The 26,661-nt window shown below is 48.2% G+C and overlaps 1 protein-coding gene across 5 annotated transcripts in view; it reads left to right on the top strand.

Annotated features, from left to right (window-relative positions):
* The window catches only part of ATP9A (ATPase phospholipid transporting 9A (putative)), a 121,581-nt gene that overhangs the window by 41,948 nt on the left and 52,972 nt on the right, over window positions 1-26,661 (top strand). For all 5 annotated transcript variants that reach the window (XR_012500666.1, XM_074347448.1, XM_074347449.1 and 2 more), the window contains 8 exons: window positions 7,643-7,701; window positions 8,979-9,030; window positions 10,897-10,991; window positions 14,043-14,123; window positions 14,889-14,964; window positions 21,957-22,033; window positions 23,500-23,660; window positions 25,768-25,910. Coding sequence is in view for 4 of the 5 variants with exons in the window: in XM_074347448.1 (XP_074203549.1) it covers window positions 7,643-7,701; window positions 8,979-9,030; window positions 10,897-10,991; window positions 14,043-14,123; window positions 14,889-14,964; window positions 21,957-22,033; window positions 23,500-23,660; window positions 25,768-25,910 (744 nt within the window). In the remaining variant the exon portion in view is untranslated. The remainder of the gene's footprint in view (window positions 1-7,642; window positions 7,702-8,978; window positions 9,031-10,896; window positions 10,992-14,042; window positions 14,124-14,888; window positions 14,965-21,956; window positions 22,034-23,499; window positions 23,661-25,767; window positions 25,911-26,661) is intronic.

The following is a 26,661-nucleotide window of genomic DNA, read 5'->3' as shown; positions in this document are numbered from 1 at the left end:
GGTTATGGGAGGCCATCAGAGAGGAGCTGATGACATCTTCCCGGAAGAGATGACCTGCACCCTTAGTCTTACAGGATGGAGGAAAGCAGGACTGGCTATACGATTTGAGGTGCCTAATTCAAAATGAGCATGCGCGGGCCCCTATTCAGAAGTTACTCAGAATTCCAAGATGGTGACAGCAGGGCATGGAATCAAGTATGGGCCCCTCTGAGCGCAGGGCCCCGTGCCAGTACCCAGATCACATGCCCATGAAGTGGCCCTGGTAAAGGGTTCTCCGAAGGTCACAGGTTTGATGGCTAGGATTACGGAGACGGAACCCCAGCTTCTGGCTCCATCTTGTTTTTCCCAATTTGGCCTTGATCCTGAGCCTCTCTTTCCTGGAAAAACAGAAGAAGAGTCCGTGTAGGCCAGTGAGGACCTGGGAGTTCTTTCTGTGATCCAGGAACCTGTAACCAAGGCATGCTGCAGAGAGAGGATGACATTGGAACTGTCCAAAAAATGCTGTCCAAATTGGGAAGCAGGAGGGAAAAAAAATGAAGAAAGATTTACCTACCATAAGCCAGCGAGGTGCTGGACGAGGTCTGCTCTGTAATTTTTTAAACAGCCTTGTGGAAGTCGCTTTTACACATAGGGAGCTGAGGCTTAGAGAGGGGAAGTGTCAGGTCTGGGATGATGTAGCCAGTTAAGGGGTAGAGCTGTGATGGGAACCCCAGCTTGTCTGTCTGTGAAACCAAGTCTGGGCGCCAGTCTGTGCCGGGAGCTGAGTTTCACATGTGTAAGTGGAATATCTCAGTGATTTGCCACTCTGTTCAGCCTTAACACATATGCTTTCCAGAAGGACTTTTAGATTAAAGTCCCTTAAAAACACGTTTCTGAACCCAAAGAAATCAATCCAACCTCATTCTAAGGTGGACAAGCTGTTGATGGATGTTTTAGGATGAGTAAAAGCACCCCGTCTCCTCCCGCTTGAAATCTACATTTAAATATCACAGGAGACTTAAGAGAGGGTCTTAGACCTTTATCAGTTTTGCAAATTTAATCGTAGGGCTGTCTTTCCAAATTAATAGCATTCAGTGGCCCTGGAAACCCCAAAGCCAAAGAAGAGAGGATGTTGAAGTAGTAGCAGACCCAGCTGAACTTTGTTTTGTTACTTGAAAGATTTGGGCTGGGTCAGGAAAGAATAATTAGCAAACGAATTATTTCTCTTTACACATGTCTTCCCCAAACCTAAACTTTAATTCTGGGGGTGGGATGGGGGGGGGTGTCTGCCTAGAGTATCCCAGGTGGTGAGGGCAATTGGATTTGCATTTTCACAAGATGAATTCCATGGGTCTTCATACCAGGAATGTTTTCCAGGACTAACTTGTGATGAGGGGCTAAATGAATCAAGCGGATAATTAGCCTTGAAAGAAAGTGCAAACAGAAGCATAATTAACACAATCGCTGATGCTTCTTTCCTGCTGGGGACATCTGGGCGCATGGTGAACCATAAGCCATAAGCCGAAGGTCTATGCAAAACGGAGAGAATCCCTCCTGTCTTCAGCTTTTCAGTACATCTGTCGTGTAAAAAACACAGCTTTCCCGGTGGTTCCTCCACTGTGCTCTGTTCCTCCTTTCCCAGTTACAGAATAACCTCCAGGGTCTCACTTCCATTGGAGAGTGACATCTTTTTTTCCCAGTTTAATTCAAAATCCACTTTGCACCACTGTTTAGGATTGCAATGAATGTGACTGAATTTTGAGGTCTAAGGACATGCACGTGTTTCTTTTAGGGAGTTGTATTCCATTGGCGTTCACCAGGAGCCGGTAAGATAGTGCAGGGAACGTGTGTTCAGTAATGGGGAGTCGATTAGCTAATAGTTAATTAGCTAAACTCAAACTCTGTGTTCTTAAACATCAGTACCGTTTATGTTTTCAAAGTATGAACTCTGTTCAGACGTGAGGTAACACTAAAAAGAGCTTTATGCTTTTTTTTTTAGAGAATTATAGTGACGATTTTTTCCCATTTTTCAGTTTTATTAGGTAGAATTGTTACAGTTTGACTGCACGTATACAATATGTTGCATGTAAATACATATACACAATGTATTGCTCATATTAAACAAATCTACATGTATGCACTGTTCATTGTTTCTAAGAACGTTTAGAGCTTTAGCTTGTCAAACTTAACATAGTTATCAAAGGAATAAAGCCAACCATAAAATAAGAATTAATTAAAAAACACACACATCCCGCTATAATCAGCAACGTTATTTATAGTTGCCAAGATACGGAAGCATCCTAACTGCATATCTATAGATGGATGGATAAAGAGGATGCAGCATGTGTATATATGTGTATATATATATATATATATAAAATGGAATACAACTCACTTATAAGAAAGAAGGATATTTTGCCATTTGCAGCCCTTCATTCACTTTTTTTTTCACTTCAAAAACCAGAATTTTATAACTGGCATAAGCATTTCCATTGCACAGCGATGGTCTTTTTGATATTCCTGCAGCCACAGGACTGCCGAGGCCCTTACTGAGGACCACAAATACAGCTCAGCAAGCAAAGAATTCCCCTTCCCAAGGTTCCCTCATTAAGATTCAGGGCATTCGCTTTTACAAGTCTTATTTAAAACAGATCTTGCCAAAGGTTTTCTCATACATTCTCTGACAGATGCAAAATTGTTATTTCAGACCCATAAGGTTCTTTTTATTTTTTCAAAGTACTCAGTTTCACTTTATTACAGATCACTGGTGAACTGATCTACTGTTTAATTATTTAAAAAAAAAAGCCTTGAAAAAAATCTCACATGCAAATTGCACTGTTATCTTTCCCAAAAGGTGTTTTCCCCCTGCCGAGGGTGTTGGTCCACTTCATCATTATTGGGCACCAGGAGCAGGGGAGGACCATTTATATGTTTATTTTAAAAGCCTCTGTTGGGTATAAGCTTGTTATATTTAAACTTCAGCCTTTCTCAAGTTCCCGCTATTTTAAACAAAAGCCCCAGGAAGTGGCTTGTGGAATTTATAATAATACTTTCCCATCCTTTGCCTGTTTGCAAATCACAGTCTTTTCTTAGGCTTTGGGGAATGCGGCCGACCCAATTAGAACACGAAAACTTCAGTTTTCAACCTATGAACTCTGCCGGGTCTGCAGAGGCGTTTTCGTGTCAAGCCCAGGAAATGTACACATGCTGTAGAATTTACAACTCATCACTGTCACAGTCAGATTAGAGTGCGAGTTAAAGAGTTGTACATTAACCAGGGTTAGTGCACGGTGGTTGCTGTTAGAGGTCTACAAAGGCAATCAGCGTCCTGCTCGCACAATGAAAAAGAGAAGTGTAGCTGGGGGTATGGGGGGGGTCAAAAAATTGGCCCACATGTATTAGTGCCCCGGAGTTAAAAAAATTTTTTTGGACTGTTCTGCAGTTTGACTGAATTGTCATTTGCTTGTTTCAACTCAAGGGAAACATCTGGTTTCTCTCTGCGGTGTAGACAAACTGCCCTTATTCTGAAGCTGTCATCCATGAAAAGCATGATTTGGGCTCAATAGGTTTGCTTATGAAAGGCTTGGGGTCCATCTCTGCGGAAATAAACAGCTCTAGTAATTGGAAGTTTGTTCCCCATTACAAACCCTGGCTCAGAGGTGACTCGGGTGACCTGGGGAAATGTGAACAGGCCGCATGTATTTTATGGGAGGCACTTTGTGATGGAGGGTGTGGCCAGCGGAGAGTCTTCCCGTCACTTGTGTAAAAATCTCTTCCTCAGCTTCTGCAGAGTTCCTGCGAAGATATTTAAGAATCCCAGAGGCTGGAGGTTGGAGAGTGGGTGTGAGAGGGTCCAAAAGAGAAAAGAGGTCTGGAGTGGGGGGGTGAGGAGTGGTTTTTCATTTCTTGGATTCCTCTGTTGGGAAGCCGGGGAGCAGAGTGCGGGTGTATCTTGTTCCTTTTTTTTTTGCAAAAACATTGGTAGAAAACTCAGGACAGTGGTGCATATAAGGTTAGAGATTGTATGTTTTGAGCCATTTCCACAGTTTTAAGAGTTTTCTAGGTTCTTCGAGTTAATCCCAGCCGCTGAATGCTGGATGCTGCACTTCTGGCTTGGGTCCCCTTTCTCTCCCTCTTCCTCCCGCTCTGGCTGGGCCTCCCCTCCCAGCCTGCAGCCTCCTTAGAGGGGGATGTTTTATTCAGGTGTCACCAGCCAAAAAGCCCCAGGGAGTGTTGGAATATAAATGCCGGCATCTGCCTTCCCGTCTCTTTCCTTCCTGTTGCTTTTTCTCCTTTCATTCTTGTGGTTTTATTTTGTCTAGAAGGGGGAGAGTCCAAGGGTCTCCCTTTGTGGAAACTGCAAAGCCGAGGCTCATCCCCACCAAATGCTAAAATGCTAATGAAGGGGTGGTGGCCGAGGAGCCCTGTGACCTGGTGGCCGTGTGGCTCCCGCTGCCTCCTCCCCGGATGGAGCCGGAGGCCTGTGGCTGACGGTCAGTTACAGTAGGAGGGCTCGGCCGGCTGGGGTCAGTCAGAAACTGCTCTGCAAACACAGCGGATTAAAGGGGTTTTTGTTGAGGTAGAGCAGATGGACGGAGAGGCAGAGTTCAAATTCACCGATCGTAAATCAGGACTCTGTTGTAGAGGGGAGAAATCTGGGCCTGGTCACTTAAAAGTTGGAGCTAATTTAATTTATTTTTTTCTTAATGGAAGAGCACCTCGTGCTTATTATAAAAAATCACTGTGAAGAAGTTAGAAAGTATAGATGCCAAAGAAAGGGGTTAGCCCCCTCCATCCCCAGGAAGAATCACCATCAACCCTTTTAAGTATAACCCTCCTGATTTTGTCCTCCGGCCCAGGAACAGACACACATGTATCCACATGTAGTTACTATTTAGTAAGAATTATAACGGTGCTCTTTTTTTGAGTTAGATGTTAAGAGACAACTTGTAAGTAGGTCTTGAAGATCAGCACACAGGCTCAGTGATGGTTTGGGGTCAGGCCACCAGCATACACTTTAGTCATAAAATCAAAGACAATGTGTAAATTTATGTTTGGGAAAGTTGGGGTGAGCTCAGGTGGTGGAGAAGTTCATTGGCCCTGGGGCCGTGCTGGATTTACGATCCTCCTTGGAGGAAGGCGGATAAACTCCCCAGAAGGGGCAGTGTGTCTGCGTGGAGTCTTCCTGTCGCCCCCTAGTGGGGACAAGAAGAAAAAGAATTCCAGGCAGGAAAAGAATTCTGCGTGTGGAACCTTCTGTGCATTCACCCATTTCTAACGATCTGACTGTTAGAATTAGCGGATGTTCTCCGTTCCCTCTGTAAATATATCGACATAACAAATGCTTATAAGGCTAGTAGGTCTCACTGGAGCACTTCTGGAGTCAGGTTGTTGGGTTGAATTTGTGTTTTATGAAAACGAGGCCCCATCAGATGCTCACTTTGTAGGTGGTGATGCTATAACAGGGAGGGTCTAGCCGTCCTCGAGCAGCTGAGGGTGGGTCCAGCTCAGCTCCGTCTGCTGTGTGTTTCTACAAGTCCTCATGTTCCAGGGCTACCCTTTTAGCGTCAGGTCTGCTCATGTTGTCGTTATGGTAACATTTGGTTAAGTACAGAAATTAGTTAAAAATCAAACCCCGTAGAACTTACTAGAAAGAGTTGTTTCAACTGAAATCGTTGGGACGCTTTGGAACATCTCTATGGTGGTGAGTTACTAAAAAGACCCATGGCACTAAATTATGTGAAAAGTGTAAAATTGGGTGGAAAATTGTAGAAATCTAGACTTGTGGACGTAGATTATTTCACTAGTGTCTTTAAGTTCTGTTTAAAACTAAAGAAACGAGCACTAGTTCCTAGTCGGTGGATGGTGGGTATTTGTCGAGTGAATGAGTCCACGGCGCGGGGCAGCAGGTGCATGATACACGGGTCCCCCTTGCTCTGGGGTGTATACTGAGGACTGAGAGTCATTATTTTTTCTTTTCTCTCTCTCGGCTGAATGTTAAATGGGCTTATTACCAAAAACATGAAGATTTCTGTGTTGCTCCCTCGTGTGGGAATTTGACCCATCACCAGAATAAAGCCCCACCTCCTCTACAGACCTGTTCACAGGGCGCTGGACCACCCGGCCCCACTAGCCCTTCATCTCTTTCTGTTCATGTGATGCTTCCGGTCTTGCTAAAGGAGCTCCAGCCTGCGGCCCCACACAGGCACATACTGTCCCTGTGCACCGCTTTCTGCTGTCTCATGCCTTCCTTTCCTCTGATGCTGGTAACCAGCATCCCTCATCTGGTTAATACTGACCTCAGCTCTCCTGTGAAGCCTTTGTTGGTACCTCCCCACACCCCGTCCTACTCATTCATTATTTGTTTATTGCCTGCTTCCCTCCACTAGAGTGAGGCCGAGGTGTCCCCGCCCTCGGAAGACCTGGCCCCCAGCAGGCCTTCAGTTAACGGTGCTTGACTGTTGAGTGGATAAGCACGCGCCCTCTGTGTGCTGGGCCCTGTTCCCCATCCTCCTTCAGAGGCGGAGGTCTCTTTCCTTTCTGGTCCCTTCCCACACGAGACCCACTCCCACCCGTCCACACCCTGCTTTGCACCAGCAGCATCTGTCTGGCTGCCTTTCTCACCAGCTCGTGGGTTTGCAGACCACCACTGGTGGGCCAAATAGAGCCCTCCACTTTTCTTTTTCTGATATGGCCTGGGAGCCAAGAGCAGTTTTTACGTTTTAAAGTATGAAAGCGTGGAAGACCATCGGCCTTTGGGGAGAACAGTTGTTGGGAAAGTTGAGGTTGTCTGCTGGCCTGTCTGCTGTCCTGCTCATTACAGGACAGCCTTGTCACCTCCTGTAGGAGACTGTGAGCTTTTTTTTAGGGCAAGGGGACTGTCTTTGATTTTTGAATTCCCAGAATGTGGCCCTTCAGTAGGTGTTTTTCAAGTTGAACTGAGTTCTCTTCTTTCGTCCCAGCCTCCAGAGTCAGATGAGGGTGTGACTCTTGGTGCCGGCTTGCTCTGCCTGTGAGACTAGGGCAGGATGGGGGCGTCTCTGAGCCGACTTTCCTTGTCTGAAAACGAGGGATAAAGCGTCTTCTGACGGCTGTTTGAGAGGACACATAAAGCCGTCAGGATGTCAGGATCTGTGCAGCGCTTAGCTCGGACTTAGTGCTTAGTGTTGGCTGCTCCCGTTTCCCCAGGTGCACATCCAGCCAAAGCTGTGTGGTCTGACCGTAATCACACGAGCCGTGCTGTACGGCAGTTGCAAATTAACAGAAAGTAAGTCATGCTGGGTTAGCATCTTTCTTTTGGGCGGTGGTGAGAATTTAAGTGTTGACCTTCCGTCCGCGGATCTGACTTTGCATTTTTTACCTCATTTCTCTGTGTGTGTGTGTGTTGGAGGCTGAATCTTTAACATCCTAAGTTAGAATAGCTTCGAAGGCACCGTTGAGACAGAAGATCTGACATGCGGGATGTGTGTCACGCAGTGCTGTACAGGGTGGGATTTGGAGTGGTCTCTGCAGTAGATGAACCTTTTCTCAGGGAGACAGGAGATGCTGTGTGTTGGGCTGGAGGGGGAGCACGTGCTTCTGGGAGAGATTCTCTCTCTCGAGAGGCGAGTGCAGAGTTGCGATGGATTCAGACGTGTTGTACCCTGGGCCTGTTTCCTTGCAGGGACGGTGAAGGTGAAGAGTTCCAGCATCCAAGTTGGAGACCTTATCATTGTTGAAAAGGTGAGTGGTGGCGCACCCAGCGTGTGACCGTGGCTGTGCGGGCGGGTGCGCGTGGGACGTCACCGCCATCACTTCACGAATCCCAACGTGTGACTTGTGTGTCTGGTAAATAACTGAACGTGTGCTCTCTGGGATTCTACCCAATAGCCTTGCCTGGGGAGAAACATCTCCTCCCCATGAGACACACACACACGGCAGGTTTTCAAGGTCTCTGTGTGCTGGTGAACCAGAAATCCTGCTTCCAAACGCACATTTTGATTTCCTGTTTGATGTTTATTGTTTTGAAGTCTTTTTTTTTTTTTAATGTATCAAAGTTTTTCCTAGCAGTCTGCTGCCTGCATGAGCATGTAAAAATATTCGTCATCTACCTTTTGAACAATTTTAGCTTGTACTTTTTGGCTTAACCATTGTGCTTTTCTGTCATTTTATGAAGAGTAGGGGTTAAGTGTAACGCGAGAACAGTGAAAAGGCTAAAAATGCATTTTAAAAAATAGCATTCTTGGTATGTTTGTTGCTTCAACAAACACTGATCTCTCGTTTTAATGTGTACATTTGGAAGATACTAGATTTGGGGGGTGGCCCTGTCGAGTCTTGGAATAGTATTTGATTAGAAGAGAATTGCATCGTAGCTTGTTTCTGCAGGAAATGAACTGTGCTCTTTTAAAAGGATTAAATCCGAGACCTCACAGTCGATCAGAGGTAGAGTGAAGTTCTGGGCGGCAGCTCTGAAGAACCACCCGGGCCTCTTTATGTTATTACACAGTTTAATGTTCACAGTGAAACGAGGGCTGCTGCTGGCGTCCCTCTTTTTTTAGAGAACAGCTTCTGTTGCCTCCTGCTCCTTGACTTCCTTGTTAAAACCCCACTCGAAGCCAACCATCAACCCGGAAAATTGGTAGAAGCAGAAAGCTTGAGCCGAGCGTAAGGATGTCTTCAGTTTCAGCAGGCAGCCCGGAGGAGAGCCGGCTAGGGGAGCAGGCTTTTGGCCCCCGGGTCCTCTGGTTGGAATTTCAGGACGTAATGGTTGGATTCGCCAGAAGACTAGAAACTCTCTTACAGAGATAAGATTTCAGTAGGGGATTAGTAATGTAACAGCAGCGTGCAAGATTTTTCAGATTCAAAACAAAATAAATCCCCAGATCTGTCTTTGATAGAGGCAGAAACTTAAAAGGGGCTCTTGGTTTGGGCTGCCCCCCTCCCACCGAGGGGGCCGGGGGGCAGGGGCGGAAACCTTGCACACCCGTCTTCACAGTTACACTTTTCTGTTCCCAACACAGAACCAGCGGGTCCCTGCAGACATGATCTTCCTGAGGACATCAGAAAAAAACGGTAAACATCTGGGATCAATTTCAGAAATAACCATTAACCTTTCAGTGGTAATTTGGCAAAATAATCATTTGAAAATGTAACAGAAGTTAGGTGATCATTTTGGAGCCACGGAGGCAAATTAAAAATGTTTCTCTTAATAGAGAGCTGTCATTAAAAAAAAAGAAGGTTTTTGGTGAACGCAGGGCAGGTTGGTAGATTGTGATCAGGACAGAGATAGTCGGCCCCAAGCTGAGTCGCAGCTGGGAAAGTCACACACAGGGGCCACGGTTCTCCCTCTGGGCCGCATTAAGCTCAGCCTCAGGAGTTGGTGGGATGAGGAAGTGAGTCTAACAAGAGGAAACAGAGAGAAATGAGCTCTCTTCTGAGGAAATACTGGGAGATGTGTCAGGAGATGGGGCAGTGCAGACGCTGGGGAGAGGGGCTGGTGGCCTTTCCCTCCTTGGCTTGTGAGTGGTGGGGCTGGTGGGGCCGTAGTCGCCTCTGCTCGTCAGTGTATTTACTGATGCAGCCCGTTTGTCCGAGCGAACCTCTCAAGTCTCTTCCAAGACCCTCCTCATTGCAGTTACAGCTGTCCCTTGGTGTCCGAGGGGGATTGGTTCCAGGACCCCCCACCCGACAGATCCCAGAATCCACGGGAGCTCAAGTCCCTTATGTGAAGTGTTGCAGGACAGCCTGCCCTCCGCACCCTGCCCACGGGTCCTGCGTCCGCAGGTTTGGAGGCCGAGTATGTTTCCCGGTGTGCCTGCCCCACCGCCTGTCCACCCCATCAGTTGACTCAGATCTCCTTTCTTTTTATTTCACTTTTAAATTTCAGCTGTTCTGAGGAGACAGGCTGTTTCACTCTTGCCTGTTAGGCACAAGTTAGGCGCAATTGGAGGCCTTTGAGCCTCGGGAAAAACTCGCATTCATATTCCTCTGAGGTTGCAGCAGCCTGTTTCACCATGAATTGAATAAAAAGTGCAGATGACATTTTATACTAATAATACATTAAGTAATCCGGAGGCGGGGTGGAAGGCAGCTTAATTAAAGCAGTCTTCTTTTAAATACTGTAGCTTTGTTTGCAGATCGGTTCTTGTGTCCTAGTCCATGAAAATGATGTGGTATGGGTTAGGGTCCCAGGAGTGTTCTTTCCTGCTTTAAAAAAAAAAAATTAGGAGAGATCTTCCTGAAAGTTCTCAGAAGTCTTAACTGCAGTGTCAGAGAATTCAGTAGATTCTCTGCTGAAACATGGAGCTAATTGCTCAGACTTGTACGTCAGACTGAAATACGCACGCGTGGAACACGCGAGCCGGTCATCACCGCAGACGGTCTGTGGTCTCTGTGGTCCTTTCTGCGTTCTGAGCAGTTCGCACGAATCAGCTCTTTAGCCCTCGCTGTGCGAGGTTTGGCGCCATAGTGTCTTCATTTGTGCTCTCGGGGAAACTGAGGCTCAGAGAGGGTAAGTCACTGCCTTGGGGCAGGTGGGTAGCGAGCGGTGGAGCATGAACTTGATCCCAGGAGGTCTGGTTCCTGAGAAGGGGCTTGTAACGCCTGTCCCGAATAGGCTGAAATGGTTACCCCGTGCCAGCCACCGTGCTGGGAGGGCAGTCATCCCACTGAATCCGTTACAGCAAGCTTGTGAGTTTGGGGACAGGACACACGGTCAAGAAGTCAGCCGGACCTCCCCCTGTGAGTGGGCGGTGGAGTGAGGATTTGACCCCAGAGCTTCCAGAGGAACTGGGACATCGGGTATTTGTTTGTCCCTTTCTGTCGTTGGCTGTGTACTGGCCATTTTCACAAGGACCGGAGCGGGAGCTGCTCAGCGCCACCACGGGAGGGATTCATGAATTGCAGGGGAGTAGACCACACCTGCCTTCCCCCCGACAGGGTCTTGCTTCTTGCGGACGGATCAGCTGGACGGGGAGACGGACTGGAAGCTTCGGCTCCCCGTGGCCTGCACGCAGAGGCTTCCCACCGCCGCCGTGAGTAGCTTTCCCCGCAGAAGCACCAGCTGGCACCTGTGTCCTCGCAGGGCTCTCCAACTCAGACCCCTCAGGGGCCAGACATGGGACATCAGGTGTGAGGGGGGTTCTGGAGAGCCTTGAGCACTTCCTGGTTCCAAGGAGAGTGGCCTTGTGGACGCAGACCCGGCCTGTGGGGATGGGGCTCTTCGGAGGGAGGCTCAGACTCCTTGGTGAGGTGCCTGGTGTAAAATAAGCACACAGCCCAGAGCACCTCATTCCTCTGCTCGGAATCGCCACGGGCATGTCAGCTTACTGAGAATCCATCCTGCGGTCCTGGTGCTTCTGCTCAGGCCCTGACCTCGGCTTCTGCCCTCTCCCCTCTGCCCGCTGGCTGCAGCCACCCTGGCCTCTCCGTCAGGGGTGCTTCTGCCCCCTGACATTTGCCCTTGCTCTTCTCCACCAGGAACGACCATACGCACGTCTCCTGGGTTTTGTGTGCGAGTCCCCTCGTCAGACACGCATTTCCTGCCTACCCTCTCCTTGCACCGCTCCCCCTTCCACTCACTTCAAGGCAGTATCTTCGAAAGCAAGGTTCTGTCCTGTGTGTTCACTTCTGTGTGCCCAGTGCCTGGAACAGCGTGTAGAGCAGTGTGTGGAACAGCACACAGGTCCTGTCTAAGGGGGCAGTCACTGTAGTTGGAACCAACCGGCCCTCAGAGCTCCCCAGGGTCCCCCACTTGCCCACCAGCCCCATGTCACTCATGCCATAATCTCTAGAGTGATGTAGGGAGGGAGCCAAAGAGTAAGTTTAATTGCAAGCCACGTAGGTTGGACGTGGCCTCTGGACTAGTTACAGAATCACGAAATGTAATTTAAACGCCCAGAGACTGACATGTCCTGTAGTGGTCTGAACGGACCAAGCAGAACACGGAAGCTCTTCCTGGGCTTGTGGCCACGCTGATTAATGCTGCTCCTGACCACATCCTGTGAGGAGAAAGTTCTGTGTCTCAGTGGAGTTAATGGAGCCATACACGTGCCCACGGGACTAATGATTCCTCCTGGCCAGTCGGAAGTGAAGTAGCACCAGCGTTATTACTGTTTTTTAGACCAGGAATTCTGGTGAGTTTCTAACTGTGGTCAGGAGGTCGCTGCAGGCACCATCGTGCCCCTGAGATGGGGCTAATTTAGCAAGGGGGTTCTGGTTTTATCTGGGTGACATGTTCCACTTCCTGGTAAGATTCCTCCAAAGAAAGGACTCTGATCCTCAGCGTGGTTGGAGGCACTCTCTTCAGGAGACAGCCTGGAAGAGTCTAGAATTGTGAGGCGCTGCTGTTCCTGCAGCGCGGAGCTCCTTTCTTGGTGTGCCCTCTGGAGGCATCACCCAGCTTCATGAACGTTCACCTGCTCCAGGCTTGGGCTGGGGTCCAGAGACAGATAAGGTGCCACCATCTGTGCCACCAGGGAATTCTCAGCCTTAGGGGCAGAAGGGGTGTGATTGGGGAGCAGCGTTTTGACAAAGTCATAGATGAAAAGAATGGTGTGGAAGGCTTCACCTGAGTCATACGTGAATATGTTCTTATTTATTTATTTATTTTTAAAAACTCACATTGTTTAGCGAGCTCTGCAGGAAAAAGTGAAACGTGCTGCTCGCAGCCTCTGCCCCAGAGCTTACCTTCTCCCCCGGGGCATCGTGTGAAGTCGGTGGTGACTTTCCACGTCGTTTTTAGCACACTTCCTTACAAACGTACAACTGCACACTTGGTGGTGGAGTGTGGTTTCTGCAGCTTTTTCTTTTCACTTTGTGTCCCTGGGCCTTTTGTCAGTACGTAGAAGCCACGCTGCAAACACATCTGCCTGCGGGGCTTCCTGGGTGGTTTGCAGGGAGCGCAGGGCCTGCTCCACTCCAGACCCTTGTTGCTAAGCAGCATCGTGGCCTGAATTTGGCCACTTGATTAGGTTTTCCCCAGTCTTTTTTTATGGGGGCGGAAGACACACAAAATTTACCGTCTGCATTTTTAAGCAGACAGTTCGGTGGCGTGAAGGACTTTCACGTTGTTGCACACCCACCACCACCATCTCCACGGCTCCTCATCACAGAAGACAAAACTCTGTACCTGCTAAGCACCACCTCCCTTTCCCCTCTTCCCCCAGCCCCTGCCCACCACCATTCTCCTTCTGTCTCTCCGAATATGACTGCTGTAGGTGCCTCAAGGCCGTGGGACCCTGTGGTGTCTGTCTCTCTGTGACTGGCTTGTTTCACTTAGCACAGTATCTTCACAGTTCCTCCATGCTGTAGCCCGTGTCAGAATTTCCGTCCTTTTTAAGGCCGAGTGATAGTCTGTTGTGTGTACTGACCATCCATCAATGGACACTTGGTTTATTTGCACCCTTTGGATGGTGTAAATAATGCTGCTGTGAACATGGGTGTCCAGATATCTCTTTGAGACCCTGCTTTCGATTCTTCAAGTGGAATCACTGTTTACGTGGTAATCCTGTGTTTAACTTTTTAAGGAGCCATCATGCTGTTTTCCACACCATTTTGTATCCCCACCAACAGTACGCAAGGGTTCCAGTTTCCTCTACGTCCTCACCAATACTAATTTTTTTTGTTTTTTGGACAGTAGCCATCCATCCTCATGGGTGCAAGGTGTTTGTTCTTCACTTTTTCACCCCTCTGCCCTTTCCAAGGCTTTGCACAGAGTAGGTGCCCCATCGCCGTTTGTTGAATGAGCGAGTATTTTAACCGGTAGGAACAACTCTTGTAAAGCAGCCTGCAGGGGACGGGGACCTGCACCCGCAGTGAGCTGTGGAAATGCTGAAATGCTGGGCAAACGCAGGTCAGCGCAGAGTCTTCACTTCAGGGTCCCAGGCTGTCTTGGGATACGGTGGGCAGCGACTGCTAAGCTTACTGACTGGAAGGTTTCCCTCTGTTTTCCCACCTGCCCCGGGGGTTTTGAGAGCCTGTTTGGAAAATACACTTGCTTTTGAAAAATAGTGGGTGCTTCCTGAAATCCCTTTAATCAAACACCGACTTTGTTTTGCCTCTGAAACGTCACTGTTGTCAAATAGGATCTCCTTCAGATTCGCTCGTACGTCTACGCGGAGGAGCCGAACATCGACATTCACAACTTCGTGGGCACTTTCACCCGAGTGAGTGCACCGGGCTTGACCCAGCGCCCGGCTTGGAGCGCGTGTCCGCGGGGAAGGCCTGCCGAGGGGTTGCCGGTCGGTCGGGGAATAGCTTTACGCAAGGTGGGGTACAGCTCCCTTAAGAAGGCCCCGCCTTGAAAGCTGTCGTGTGTTTCTTAGTAAAATCGACACGCTGCGATTTTCTTCCGGCCTCTGCGCAGCTTGAATCGCCTGACAGCTTCGAGCCAGGTGGCGTTAGAATCAGCGTTCACGCTGGTGTCCAAAAGCGGTTACTCCGTCCGTCTCCTTCACGTGAACCACATCCGCCTTTATTCCTGCGAGTCCTGTCCACCATGGTTATAATTTTTAAGCTGCTTCCCAGCCTTTCAGAATAGAAATTAAATTTGGATTTGAATTGTTCCAGGAATCCGGGACAGTAGACTCATAGAACCCACGTTAGACGGTGTCTGCTCTTGCTCTGTAAGCCCTTAGACTGGCCAGCAAGGGGCTGTTTCTGTTTGGTTTCCTCTGCATTCTGGTTCTCACCTTGTAAAGCATTTCTTCAGTGTTCCTTAAGTCATGAACCAGCGTTTTCAGGTGTTTCCATGGGGGTGAAAGGTCCACGGATGATGCTTTATGAGCTCAGCCCTTCTCTCCCGGCTGGGCTGGGGGTTTCCAAACGGGGGTCGTCCTCTCTTCCCGTCTTGAGAGGAGCAGACTGGAAACTGCCAGCGGGTTCTCCCCAAACCTCTGTAGTTCAGCGTGTGTCCATTTGGTCTTTTGCAGGAGGACAGTGACCCTCCGATCAGCGAGAGTCTGAGCATCGAGAACGCGCTCTGGGCCGGCACGGTCATCGCGTCAGGTACGGCGCCCTTTGGGAGAATGTGTTAGCAATTTGCCAAGGAAAGAAAATCGTTTGTATAATGAGAATAATCATCTGTCAGTTGGGAAAATTAGTTGTCGGTCAAACGGTGTTTTCCACTTGCTCCTGCGCCTCCAGGGAGTTAAGCTGACATCTGATCACCCCTCAGGCCCTTGGAGACCTTGGGCGGACAAGCTGCTCTTGCCTGTGGACTTTGCCACAGCGCCCACTCTGCCAGTAGCCCTTAATTGCCGCTCCAGATTGACGTCCTAATCTGTACCAGAAACTGGGTTAGCCTGCTCGTTCTGGCTGGAAGCTGTGTCCCTGGGGACTGCCCGGCCCGTCCTGCTGGAACAGGGGCCCAGGGGAGGGCTGTAGGCCTGAGCTGGGGCCTCAGTGTTTCAAGACTCCACACTAACGTGGAAATTGCCTAAGTCCGTGGACTCCACAGCCGAGTTTGCACAATGGCCTGTTGGGGTGCAGGAAGAAAAGGTTCGAACACTGGGGTGGAACTGAGCAGAAGGGGTTCCAGGGGCTGAGCCTGGTCTGCAGCGCCGGATTGACACCAGGCGGGCCGCCCATCTGCCCGGCACAGTGCCGGGCCCCTCACGTGTGTTCCGCGTTCCGCTCACCCTCCCAGCAGCACCACGCGGGCTTGTGTGCATATTATGCCCATTCTGCGGGCGAGGAAACTGAGCCTCCTCCAGTGAGGTTAAAGTAACTTGCCTGAGGTCACACAGCACATGAGAGGCAAAGATGGGGCGTGAACCCAGAGACTTGGCCTCAGAAGCAGAACTCACTATGCAGCTATCATTATTATATCACATTTATAATTATCTATTATTATTAACTTATAATTCCACTGCTGACACCTTTCTGTCTTTACTGTGGGAGGAATCAATTTTTTCCCTTTTCAAGCATGCTCTCTCTCTCTCTCCTACCAGCCCATTATCCTCTGCTCGATGCTGCTTTGTGGCTCTTTAGTACCAAAAAAAAAAAAGAAAAAAACCCAAAACTCTCAAGCAGGATGCTGTTTGGCAAGGAAAGCAGTGACCAGCTCAGATCCCACAGAGTCAATGCAAATAGACAGGGATGAGCGCTCCCTCGAGGCTTTTTGCCTTTTCTTTTCCACTGCTGGCCTTACTCGCACCACAGTCTGGAATGTTCTCAGTTACTCGGTGACTAAAGAAGTGAGAAATTGGTCCTTAAGATTCCACACAGGCCACTGCTCACTGGCCACAGCAAGGCCACGGCCACACAGGACAGGCAGCAGCCCCTCCACCCCTCCTCTCCCGGGCCACTGTCCCCCCAAATCTCCCTGAACTAGTTTCTCTTCCCCACCAGTTTTCTCCACTTTGAAGTCATTTTCTAGCAAGTAATTAGTCACTCTTTTTAATCTTTAATAGTTGAGTTGAAAAAGAAGTTTTTCAATGTGCATTTTGCAGATTATCAGGAAGCTGGGCCATCTTTGCCTGCGTGTGTTCTGTTTCTTCTTTTGTCAGTTACGTTTTTGTCCTTTAGTCATTGTTCTGTTGTGGTTCTTACCTTTTCCTTAATCATTTGTAAGAGTTTCTCATTTCTAATGCCTAAATACCCTTTTTCTCCCATTCCATTTGTCATCTGGTTTTTTTTTTCCCTTTTTTGAAGTTTCTTTTTTTTTAATTGACATACAGTTAATGTACAATATTATAGAAGTTTCAGGTATGCAACATAGTGATACAGAATTTTTAAAGGTTAATATTTCATTTATAGCTATGATAAAATGTTGGCTTTATTCCCTGTGTTGTACAGTGTACCCTTGTAGCTTATTTATTTTATACATAGTAGTTTGTACCTCTTAGCACCCTCCTCTTTATCTGCCCCTCCCCCTTCCCCCTTCCCACCAGTGACCACTAGTTCTCTGTTACCTGTGAGTCTGTTTCTCTTTCGTTATATTCACTAGTTGGTTTTATTTTTTAGATTCCATATGTATGTCATCTGGCTTTTAAAAAACTTTTATGGTGTATTTAATATTCAGGAGTTAAAAATACTGTTTTATGGGTCTCCAGTCTGTTAGGGGGTAAATGGTGTCTTGTTATTAATTGTTTTCACTTTTATTTCTTTAGCTGTGAGTGTGGTGGAACGTCTTTCCAGGTGTAAGCCGTTTCTTAATATTTTGGTCCATCAGTTTGCCATCTGGGTTTTTCTTTTTGTTGTTAACTTGGAAGAATGCTTTCTAGAAGAAGGAGTATCAGATGATCATCTCTTACATGCCACGAGCATTTTCCCACAGTCCATTGCCTGTCTTGTGTTTTTGTCTGTGATGTACTTTGTTTGGTTGGTTCTTCCAGGTAGAAATTCTCAATGTTGGTGTCGTCACCGTGTTGAGCCAGAGGGTCTCTGCCTTATGCGTTTCCATTCTCGTGGCACACTTCCCTCCTCTGAGTCACACTCCTGGTGACCTTACACGTGCACCTTCACCAGCACCGTGTTGTTTGACGTTTACATTTTTGCCAACTTGAAAGACATTGAATAAATATCTAACATGTTGGTTTGGCTTTAAAAAATAATTTGTGAAGTTGAACATCTTTCTTTGTGTTTAGTTTACTTGCATTTAAAAAAAAAAAACTCTGCAAATTGCCAGTTTATGCCTCGTGCCCATTTTTGTCTTTGATGGGCTCATTTAAAAACATGGTTTCTACACTCTACACCGTCAGGCTCTTACCCTTCTGTTTGTCATCTTAATTGCAGTTACCATTCCCCAGTTGATCTCATTCATGTTTCGGCAGGAAGGTTTAAACTTTTTATATAGTTGGAGTGTTTAATATGGTTTTAGATGAAAATATTTGCTCTACCTGGAATACATTGTGGTTTAAGGAGTGAAGTTAGGACAAATAACTAGTGAAGGGGGTCTTCCTTCCGCTCCAACCGCAGCTCCAGACACTTGGACCGATTCGTGCTGGTGGCTTGGTGTGAAGCTACAGCCTGATGGGGCCTGGAGACGGAGCACGAGCTGGCACTCACTTTGGGCTGGAGAACATCCTGTGATACACGCCTGTGTCTTCAGGTGGAACAGAGGGAGGTGTTGAGGAGGTGGGGTTAAAACCTGGTCGTGTGCACCTGGCACCGGCAGGACTGAAGTCGGGGATGCCGGGGATGTGCCCGTCTCCTCGCCGGGCTGTGCCGTGAACGGTACACACGTCCCTTTTTGCACTCAAGGTAGTGGTTGCCCTTGGGTGGGTCAGGGTAGGGGTGACTGACGATTAGTTTGCTCGGCACTTGTTTTGATGATGTTAATATTTCCATAAGAAATACACGTGCACGTGTCTGTTTGGTTTTCGTTCTGGTGATTTTCTTCTTTCTTTCCTACTTTCTTTCTTTCCACACAGCACATCTTTGTTTAGCACCTACTCGTGACAGCGCCAAGCTCCGTTGCTAGGTCTGGTGCTGTGGTTTACCAGAGGATCCTTGTGCCCACCTTCATGGGTTTATACATTACCCTAAGCTTAATACAGACGGCAGACGAGATGGGAGGAAGGAGAGTTCTATGATTTCCTCTGAAACCAGTAAAAAGGGAAGGTGCTTTAGTGAGAACGTGAAGAATTCTGAGGAGGAGGGGATGAGTTTGAAAAGGCTTGTCAGCCTCAATGTCAGAGATGAACAATAGTGAGTCTTGTTCGTCAGGCACTTATTACTTTTGCTGCCATTCTCTTGCTTTGATCTCACAACATGAAATGAGGACATTTAATGGAATGAAGAATTGTGTCTCAGAGAGGTTAAGCAACTTGCCTAAGGTCACACAGCCTTGAAGAGATCATCTCCTGGGAGGGGGAGAATGGAAGGTGAATTGGGATCTTGAAGATGGGAGAAAAGATTTCAGACGGTTCATCAGAAATGCGCTCTGCAGTTAAAACATGCATTTTATCACTTGTGTGAATTCTTCTCTTTGTGCTTGGTGATGTAGGAAGACAGGGAGAGAGCCATGATTCAAGTGATTCAGTGGCACTGCCTCCCATGCCCTTCAGTGGGCGTGTGTTTTGGAGGGAGTCGGAGGAGCTGGGCAGTTAACCATTTTCCTAGCTGACCTCAGTTTCCCCTACTTCTCACCCAGTAGACTGCTGACTGCACTCTGATTCTAATGCAAACACAGAATTAAGTGCGAGCTGTTTTCTTCTGTTGCTCAACTAGAAAAATACCCATCAGGCATACTCTTAATTATATGAGATTTCACTTTTTAATTCCCTTTAGAATCTAACTCTTGTGTCTTGGTCACTCCACTGTTATCAGTTGAAAGTTTAAAGAAGAAGAAAGCTTTCCAGGCGATGCTAAGGGTCCAGCTGCATTGGCTGGCATCAGTCTGTAGAGGATGCAGTTACCATGGTGACCCCACACAGTGCTGCTAGGCTGAGGAGTCACTGGGGCGGTGATAGGAAAGGGATGGGGAGGCAGGTGGTGGGGGTGCTTGGCAGAGAAGGAGCCTGGATGTTACAGACTTCAGTTCTTCTCAGACTCTCTGTGGAGAGGAAACAGTTTCTTGCCCCACTTCCCCCACCCTCCAGTCTGTAGCAGATGGATCTTTGTGGCCCTGCTGTGTGTCACCAGCACGCAGGTCACACCATGTGTGCCTTGCCCCGTGAGTCTGGTAATGCCCAGCTGGTTTATACCCTGTTCCTCGGAGCTTGTCCTGGGATCACACACTTGAACGTCCCAGCAGCGTCTACTTGCTTGCTTACCTTGTTGCGAATGAGGAACAAAGGAGTCATGGTGTAGTTCTGACCCAGCTGCACACAGCCGTGGAGAGTTTGGAAGGACTTGTGAAGTTCCTGACCACAGCAGCTTGGCTCGGTGGAGATGCTGGCTGGCGGGATGGAGAGGATGCCGCAGTCTGCAGGCGGCAGAGGGCGAGAGTGAGGAGGGTAGTGGGGACAAGGAGGGACCGCAGGAGTGACAGCAGAGGAAGCAGGGGCAGAGGTCTGGGGGTGGAGGGGCTCGGGTCAGGTGGTCTTCAAGGGCTGGGTGGGGACTGTGATGAGCGGGGCCAGGCTAAACGGAGTGTCTGTGCTCACCACCTGCTGCGAACACGATGAGGACCACAGACCCAGTAGCATCAGATCTTCCGATTTTCCAGAAGAAGCCGGAACCTCTTTTTTATATGAAAGCTCCTGTGTTTAGAAGTTGGCAACAAATTATAAACCTTTAAAGCCCCGGGCAGGCCTAACCAGCGCAGCTCTGTGGGCTGCCGGTGGGCGTGCTGCCGCCCTGGGTGGCTGAGGCCGGGCTCTGCATCTCCTAGAGGCAGTTTTGGCCTTGAGCACAGAGAGGTGTTGGGGGATGGCCATTTCCAGCAGCCTTCAGAGGCATTGAGACTGGCCAGTGCTGGACGGGGGACACTCCCTTCAGGGGCCCCTGTCCTGGACCCTCTTGAGCCCTGGTCATCAGGGTTGAGACCCACCCTGGAGTGAGTGCAGTGGCCTGCAGCCGCCCCTGCTCAGCCCAGGCTCGGCTCCCAGTCGGACCATCTGCCGCTGGGCCGGGCCTGCGCTCACGGGAGCCTGCCATCTGCCCGGGAGCCTGCTCTCGCCGGCCTGCCATCTGCCGAGAACCTCTCTGGAAAGGAATCGCATTGTGTGGAACACCGTGTGCGTTAAGTTGGGGGACCTCAGTGTCTCCGCCCAGGGCTCTTTGTCCAGGAGACACAGCCCCGGCACTTCCTCTGGGGCTGGGCTCGGTTCCCATCTCTGTTTCAGCCTCCCCGAGTGTTTTGGTACAGCCCTCTGAGGGCGGCACTCCGAGAGCCAGGTGCCAGAGGAGAGAAGCTTAGGGGTTTTCTTTATCCGGTGGAGACCAGCTCGTCTGTATTCCTGGGGTCTTTCCTGAGAGCTTGGTGGGCTGGCCCTTCTCATGCTTCAAGCTTCCGCTCAGATGTTCTCAACTCAGAGACTGTGTCCCTGCCCGCCCGGTACACACCAGCAGCCTCCCCAGTCCTCTCCTGTCTTCCTCTGCTTGTGTCACCACGGCACGCGCCGCGCTCTGTGATTACCCGGGGTCTTGCTCTCCTTCTCAGTTGTCCGTCTCCCCCACTGTGTGGGGCGTCTTCCTGGCACACACTGAAAAGGGGAGACAAAGGTACGTTTCTGACAGATTATCGCGAATCCTCCCTCTAAATCAGGCTATTCCAGTTTACACCCTGGCCAGCATCGTGCACGATGGAGTCTAGTTCCCCGCCTCTTGGCTAACCCTGGATGTTCTCGGTCTTTTGGATTTCAGTATAGTAGGATAGGGTTAAAAATGGCCATTCGTTGATTATCCCCTAGGTTAGGCACCTTTTCTAATGTTAATTGGCCATTTGTGTTTCTTCTAGGAATTCTTTACAAGGATTGATGTCTTTCATTATTGTGCTGCAGGCAGGGATGGAGCGGGAAGTTCTCAGGAATGAATTGTCATCTAGACAGACATCCCCCAAGTGTGCTCGTTACACCCCAAATCTGAAAGGAACCACTCAGCGGGAAGAACGTGCCCTACTGAGAAGGGTGTGTTCACTAGGCCACGAAGTTTAGGAAGTTCTAGGCACCCCTGGAAGCTCTCAGGTCAGTGGCATAAAGGGCAGAGCGTTGCTCCCCCACCTCTTATGCTGTCAGAGGCTGTCGGACCCCAGAGACCAGCACTGACCAGTAGAACTCTTAGCGATAGTGGAGGTGCTCTGTGTCTTCCCTGTCCGCGTGGCGGCCACTAGCCTTGTGTGGCTGTTGAACCGGAAATGTGGCCAAGTGAAAATGGGAAACTTTTTTCATTTAATTTTAATGGAATTTAACTGTGAGCGGCCACGCGTGGCTGGGGGCTTCCATCTCATTGGTGTGGACGGAGATCTTGGTTGGCCCCGTCGTAAACTTGGGGACATTCTCATGGTGTGGGTGCTGGAGTGACAGGATGTCCTCTCAGGCGGGTCAGACTCCTCTCTGTAAGCCTGCCTGTCTGGATTAACGTTTCTTTGGGTCGTGTTTTTCTCACTTTAGGTACTGTTGTGGGCGTTGTTCTTTACACGGGGAGAGAGCTCCGGAGCGTCATGAATACCTCAAATCCTCGAAGCAAGGTGTGTGCGCGGTCTCAGGGTGTGCTTCCTCGCCAGAGCTTCCTGGCCTGATGTCGTTTGAGAAGGGGTGTTGGTGGGGTGACGTGCTAGATTTAAAAGCAGGGGGCACTTAATGGTATGATTTCATTTATACAAAGTTACCATCTTTTCCCGTGTGTGTGTGTGTGTGTGTGTGTGTGTGTGTGTGTGTGTGTAGGTGTGTGTATCTGTAAATACGGGCACATGGTAAATGTGTGTCCATGTGTGCCGACAGCCCTCGGAGATGCCGTGGACGGGTTCCACAATGATGACAATGAAACAAATCACATGAACGTTTGGTTTCCCAGTGCATGGGGAAGTTATGTTTACACTGTACTCTTGTCTAATAAGTGTCTAGTAATAGCCTTATGTCTAGAAATTTAAAGGGTGTACATACATTAATTTAAAAGTACTTCATTGCTAAAAATGTTAAACACCATCTGGTGACACGGGGTTGCCACAAACCTTCGACTGGTGAAAAACGCAGGTAAAGGAGGAAGCACAGTTAGATGAGAGCTGCCTGTCTATGAGCACATAAAAGTTTTAAAAGCTTTTAAAGTGGACGGCTGAGCCTGTTTGCCGTGTCCTGTGCTCACCAGCCTGTGAGCACGGGGGCTGCTACAGCCTCGCCTTAGGGAGGAAGAGCGTCCCGGGGAAGTGCCATGTGCTGGCCAGGCTGCGTAGACCCAGATTCAGACCCCCGCTGAGCGAGTGGCCGTGGCATGGGGTGCAGAGTCAGCTCTGCGGTCTGCCTCATTGCCCCGTGATGCTCACTTCTCACCGTGACCCTCTCCGGTTTCTAATGGTCAGAAAATTGCAGAAGGATCTCCTTTGTAGGTACTGTGACCAAATGCTGGCTGTCTCACCCCACTGTCATGACCACCATTAATGACCATCATCACACCTGTAAATGTCACTTATTGGGTGTTTCAGCTTTATCTGGGGCCATGTTTCTGCAGTTACAGGTTTCACATGCTGGTTCCTTTAAAAAAAAAACACATTAAAATAAATATATAATTGTCAAAATAATAATGTTCATTAATGCAGCACCTAAAAATCAGGTACCACCAGTGCTGTCTGTGTGCCCTGAATTTCCAGACAACATGGAATCGGGGTGAGGTGCAGCGCTCTGGGTGTGGGATGAGGCCCTTTACAGGCTGCTGTGCAGACGGTACAGGCCAGGCAGTGCACGGCACCGCCAAGGACGGCAGCAGCCTATTGCTTCTGTGTTTCCAAGACGAAATCTTAAGTCATTAAGAAAAAATCGAAATCAGAGCTCGTTGCAGTGCCTTGGGTGTCTGTAGCTGTGGGGCCCAGGGTTTGCAGCCAGAGACGGGGCCCCCACTGTCTCAGCAGGCAGAGGTGTCTGGGGGGGAGGGGCCGGGTCTCCAGGCGGGCTGAGGGTTGCACCACTAATCAGAAGCGTCCTTCTGTGCGTTGTCCCACAGATTGGTCTGTTTGACCTGGAAGTGAACTGCCTCACCAAGATCCTCTTTGGGGCTCTGGTGGTGGTGTCGCTGGTCATGGTCGCCCTCCAGCACTTTGCCGGGCGCTGGTACCTGCAGATCATCCGCTTCCTCCTCTTGTTTTCCAACATCATTCCCATCAGGTGAGCAGAGAACTGGGTTTGATGTTTTCTCCTCCCTGTTCATTTGAAGATCATGGTTTTGTGGTTTTGAGAAGTGGCTGGTCCCTTTGTAGAGTGATGACCAGGAACAGTCAGGGTTGGGAGTGTGGGCCACGGTGTGCGGCTGGAGCATTGGACGGGCCCGTCCCTCCCTGCATCATCTGGTCTTGAATTACTCTGTGCTCAAAAGCCTGCCTTGGCTTGCTCAGTCCACACGAGATGGGCCATTTGGATTTCCTCTCATCTGCCAGCTCCAGGAGGCTGGTGGTGGCTGTTGGGGGTGCTGTGTTAAGAAGGATTCAGAGCCTGAGTCTAAGTTCATTGTGATTGATTAACAATGGAAGCTTCGTGGCACATGCCAGACAATTGTTTGCCTACCTCATCTGAAGGCTGAATAAATGGTTAAAGAAATAACGTAAGTAATAGATTGTCATAGAAAAAAAGATTCACAGTAGCAAAAGAATAAAATAAACGCCATCCCTAATCTCACAACTGAAGGATAATTGTTACTGTTTTGGGATATATATATTGTCTAGATTGCTTTCTATTTTAGAAAAAAGGAGATTTTGCTCTACGTAAAAATCTGTCCCCGCCCCCACTCTTTTTTTAACAGGATGTGCTACAGATAACTTTTCACATCAAATATCCTTACACACCATCGTTTATTAGAACTGTTCTAGTATATATTCTGTGTGTAATAATTTATTTAGACCCGTATTGTTGGATACTTGTTTCTACTTTTTCCCCCATAATAAATGAACAGTAAATAATTGTTAAAATAAGCCAGATCTTTTCCCTCACACTTGTAGTGCCTATGAAGTCTCTTACACTTGGTATATTGCCCTGTATTCTGTCTTGCTCTTTTGTGTATTTACGTCATCCCAGATAGACTTTGTATTCTTCCGAGGACAGAGATTTGGCTTTGGTACAATAGTATGACTAGCACAGGGAGACTGACCCCTAGCCAGGGTTCTCTGAGTGATGGTTTCAAAGAATAAAGAAATCTAATTTATTGCTAGCAAAAAAATGTCCGTACTGTGATGTTACATGTAATTGTAGTCTTTAAAGTTCTGTCTACACCGTGATGGAACGTGAGTGAATTGAATCTTCATGTGGCCTGTGACTAGTCAGTAGTTAGCCATTTGATTGGTTTATAGGATTATGAATGAATTTGATGATTTCTTTTTATTTTTGCAATAAAATAATATTTTAAAATGAGTATGATGCATAAAATGGAATATTATTCAGCCTCAAAAAGGAAGGAACTTCTGACACATGCTGCAACATGGATGAACCCTGGAAACATTATGCTACGTGAAAAAAGCCAGACACAAAAGAACAAGTCATGAATGATTTTACAATGTGAAGTTCCTAGAGTCGTCAGATTCCTAGAGACAGAGAGTAGAATGGTGGTTGCCAGGGGCTGGAGAAAGGGAGATGGGGAATTACTATATACTGGGTATGACATTTCAGTTTGGGAAAATGAAAAAGTTCCAGAGAAGGATGGTGGTGATGGTCTCATGATAATGTGAATGTACTTAATGTCACTGAAGTATACCCTTTAAATGCTTTAAATGTAAAATGCTTTAAATGGTAAGCTTTATGTTATGTATATTTTACCAAAATTTAAAAAATGGGAAGTATCAAAAATATATTAGCACAGAGGACTAGTAATTTTTTTTTAAAGTAAGGCTTGGGGCAGCGTGTAGCTCAGTGGTAGAGTGTAGCATGCACGAGGTCCTGAGTTCAATCCCCAGCACCTCCATTAAAATAAATAAATTAACCTAATTACTCTCCTCCACAAAATAAATAATAATAAAAAAAAAGTAAGGCTAAAACAACTACCTTTTCATTATTTTAAATTTTCATATTTTATTCTGGTCCATAAAAGAATAGTTTCATGTGAATTTGATAGTGGTGTAGACTTCTGTTAAATCTGTGGATTCAGCCCCAGCCGTGTGCTTCTGCTGGGTGTGATTCTAGATCTTATGGCACCGATGAAGTGTATTTAGAGTCCTTGTTTACAAACAGAGCTATGAGCAGTCTGTGGTCTATCCTGTTAACCTGTTTGCTCTGGTTTTCTGCCCAGTCTGCGTGTGAACTTGGACATGGGCAAGATCGTGTACAGCTGGGTCATCCGCAGGGACTCAAAAATCCCCGGGACGGTGGTTCGTTCCAGCACGATCCCCGAGCAGCTGGGGAGGATTTCCTACTTGCTCACAGACAAGACAGGTGAGTTTTCTGGGGCCCTCACAGGATTCAAGGTCAAAGAAGGTACGTGGAGTCTCCTTCTAAGGTGTTAAGAGATGCGTGCTGCTGCTGTTTCGTTGTCTTCATCTTCTGATAAATGTCGACTATCTGGTGATGACAGTGTTAGCAGCAAAGCCTTACTTGGTGCTAATTATGTGGGAAAGTCTTCTGGGTGTTTGGCTACAGTTACTTACTGAATCCTCCCGCTGACCTTGTGAGTTAGGTGGTTAAGTGACTTGTGAGAAGCACATAGTGGCAGAAGCAGGCTTTGAACTCGGGCTTCAAGTCCTCACCTCGTAGCCACACCCCCAAATGCTGCTCCACAATTTAGCATCTGTCAGGTGACGAGGTTATCATAGTGGTTGAGAGCAGATGGGGAGACCTGGATTTAAGCTTCATCTCTACCATTTAATGAGCATGGGATAAAAGGGAGTCTGTTGCAAAGATTGGGTAAATCAGAGAAAAAGAACCAGGAAGTTCTGGCTGTGTCAGCATCAGGACCCCCTGGGATGCTCTCTTGTCTCCACTTGTCTTCCATCCACGTGTGTCTGTCTGCTCCGGGTTTAGATTCCTTTAGGTTAGAATCGATTTGGCCTCACATATGCCACGTGGTACTCTCTAGACCAATGAATGAGTCAGACACCCTGATTGACACTCCCTCTGGACCATCCCAGAGAACAAGGGTCATAATTCCCCCTAGAAACCTGGGACGCTATTCTCAAAAGAAATTCCA

Source organism: Camelus bactrianus, chromosome 19 (assembly GCF_048773025.1).
Source record: "Camelus bactrianus isolate YW-2024 breed Bactrian camel chromosome 19, ASM4877302v1, whole genome shotgun sequence".
In the NCBI taxonomy this organism is placed as follows: domain Eukaryota; kingdom Metazoa; phylum Chordata; class Mammalia; order Artiodactyla; family Camelidae; genus Camelus; species Camelus bactrianus.
The sequence above is the reverse complement of the archived record's forward strand: the minus strand, read 5'-3'. Positions and strand labels throughout refer to the sequence as shown.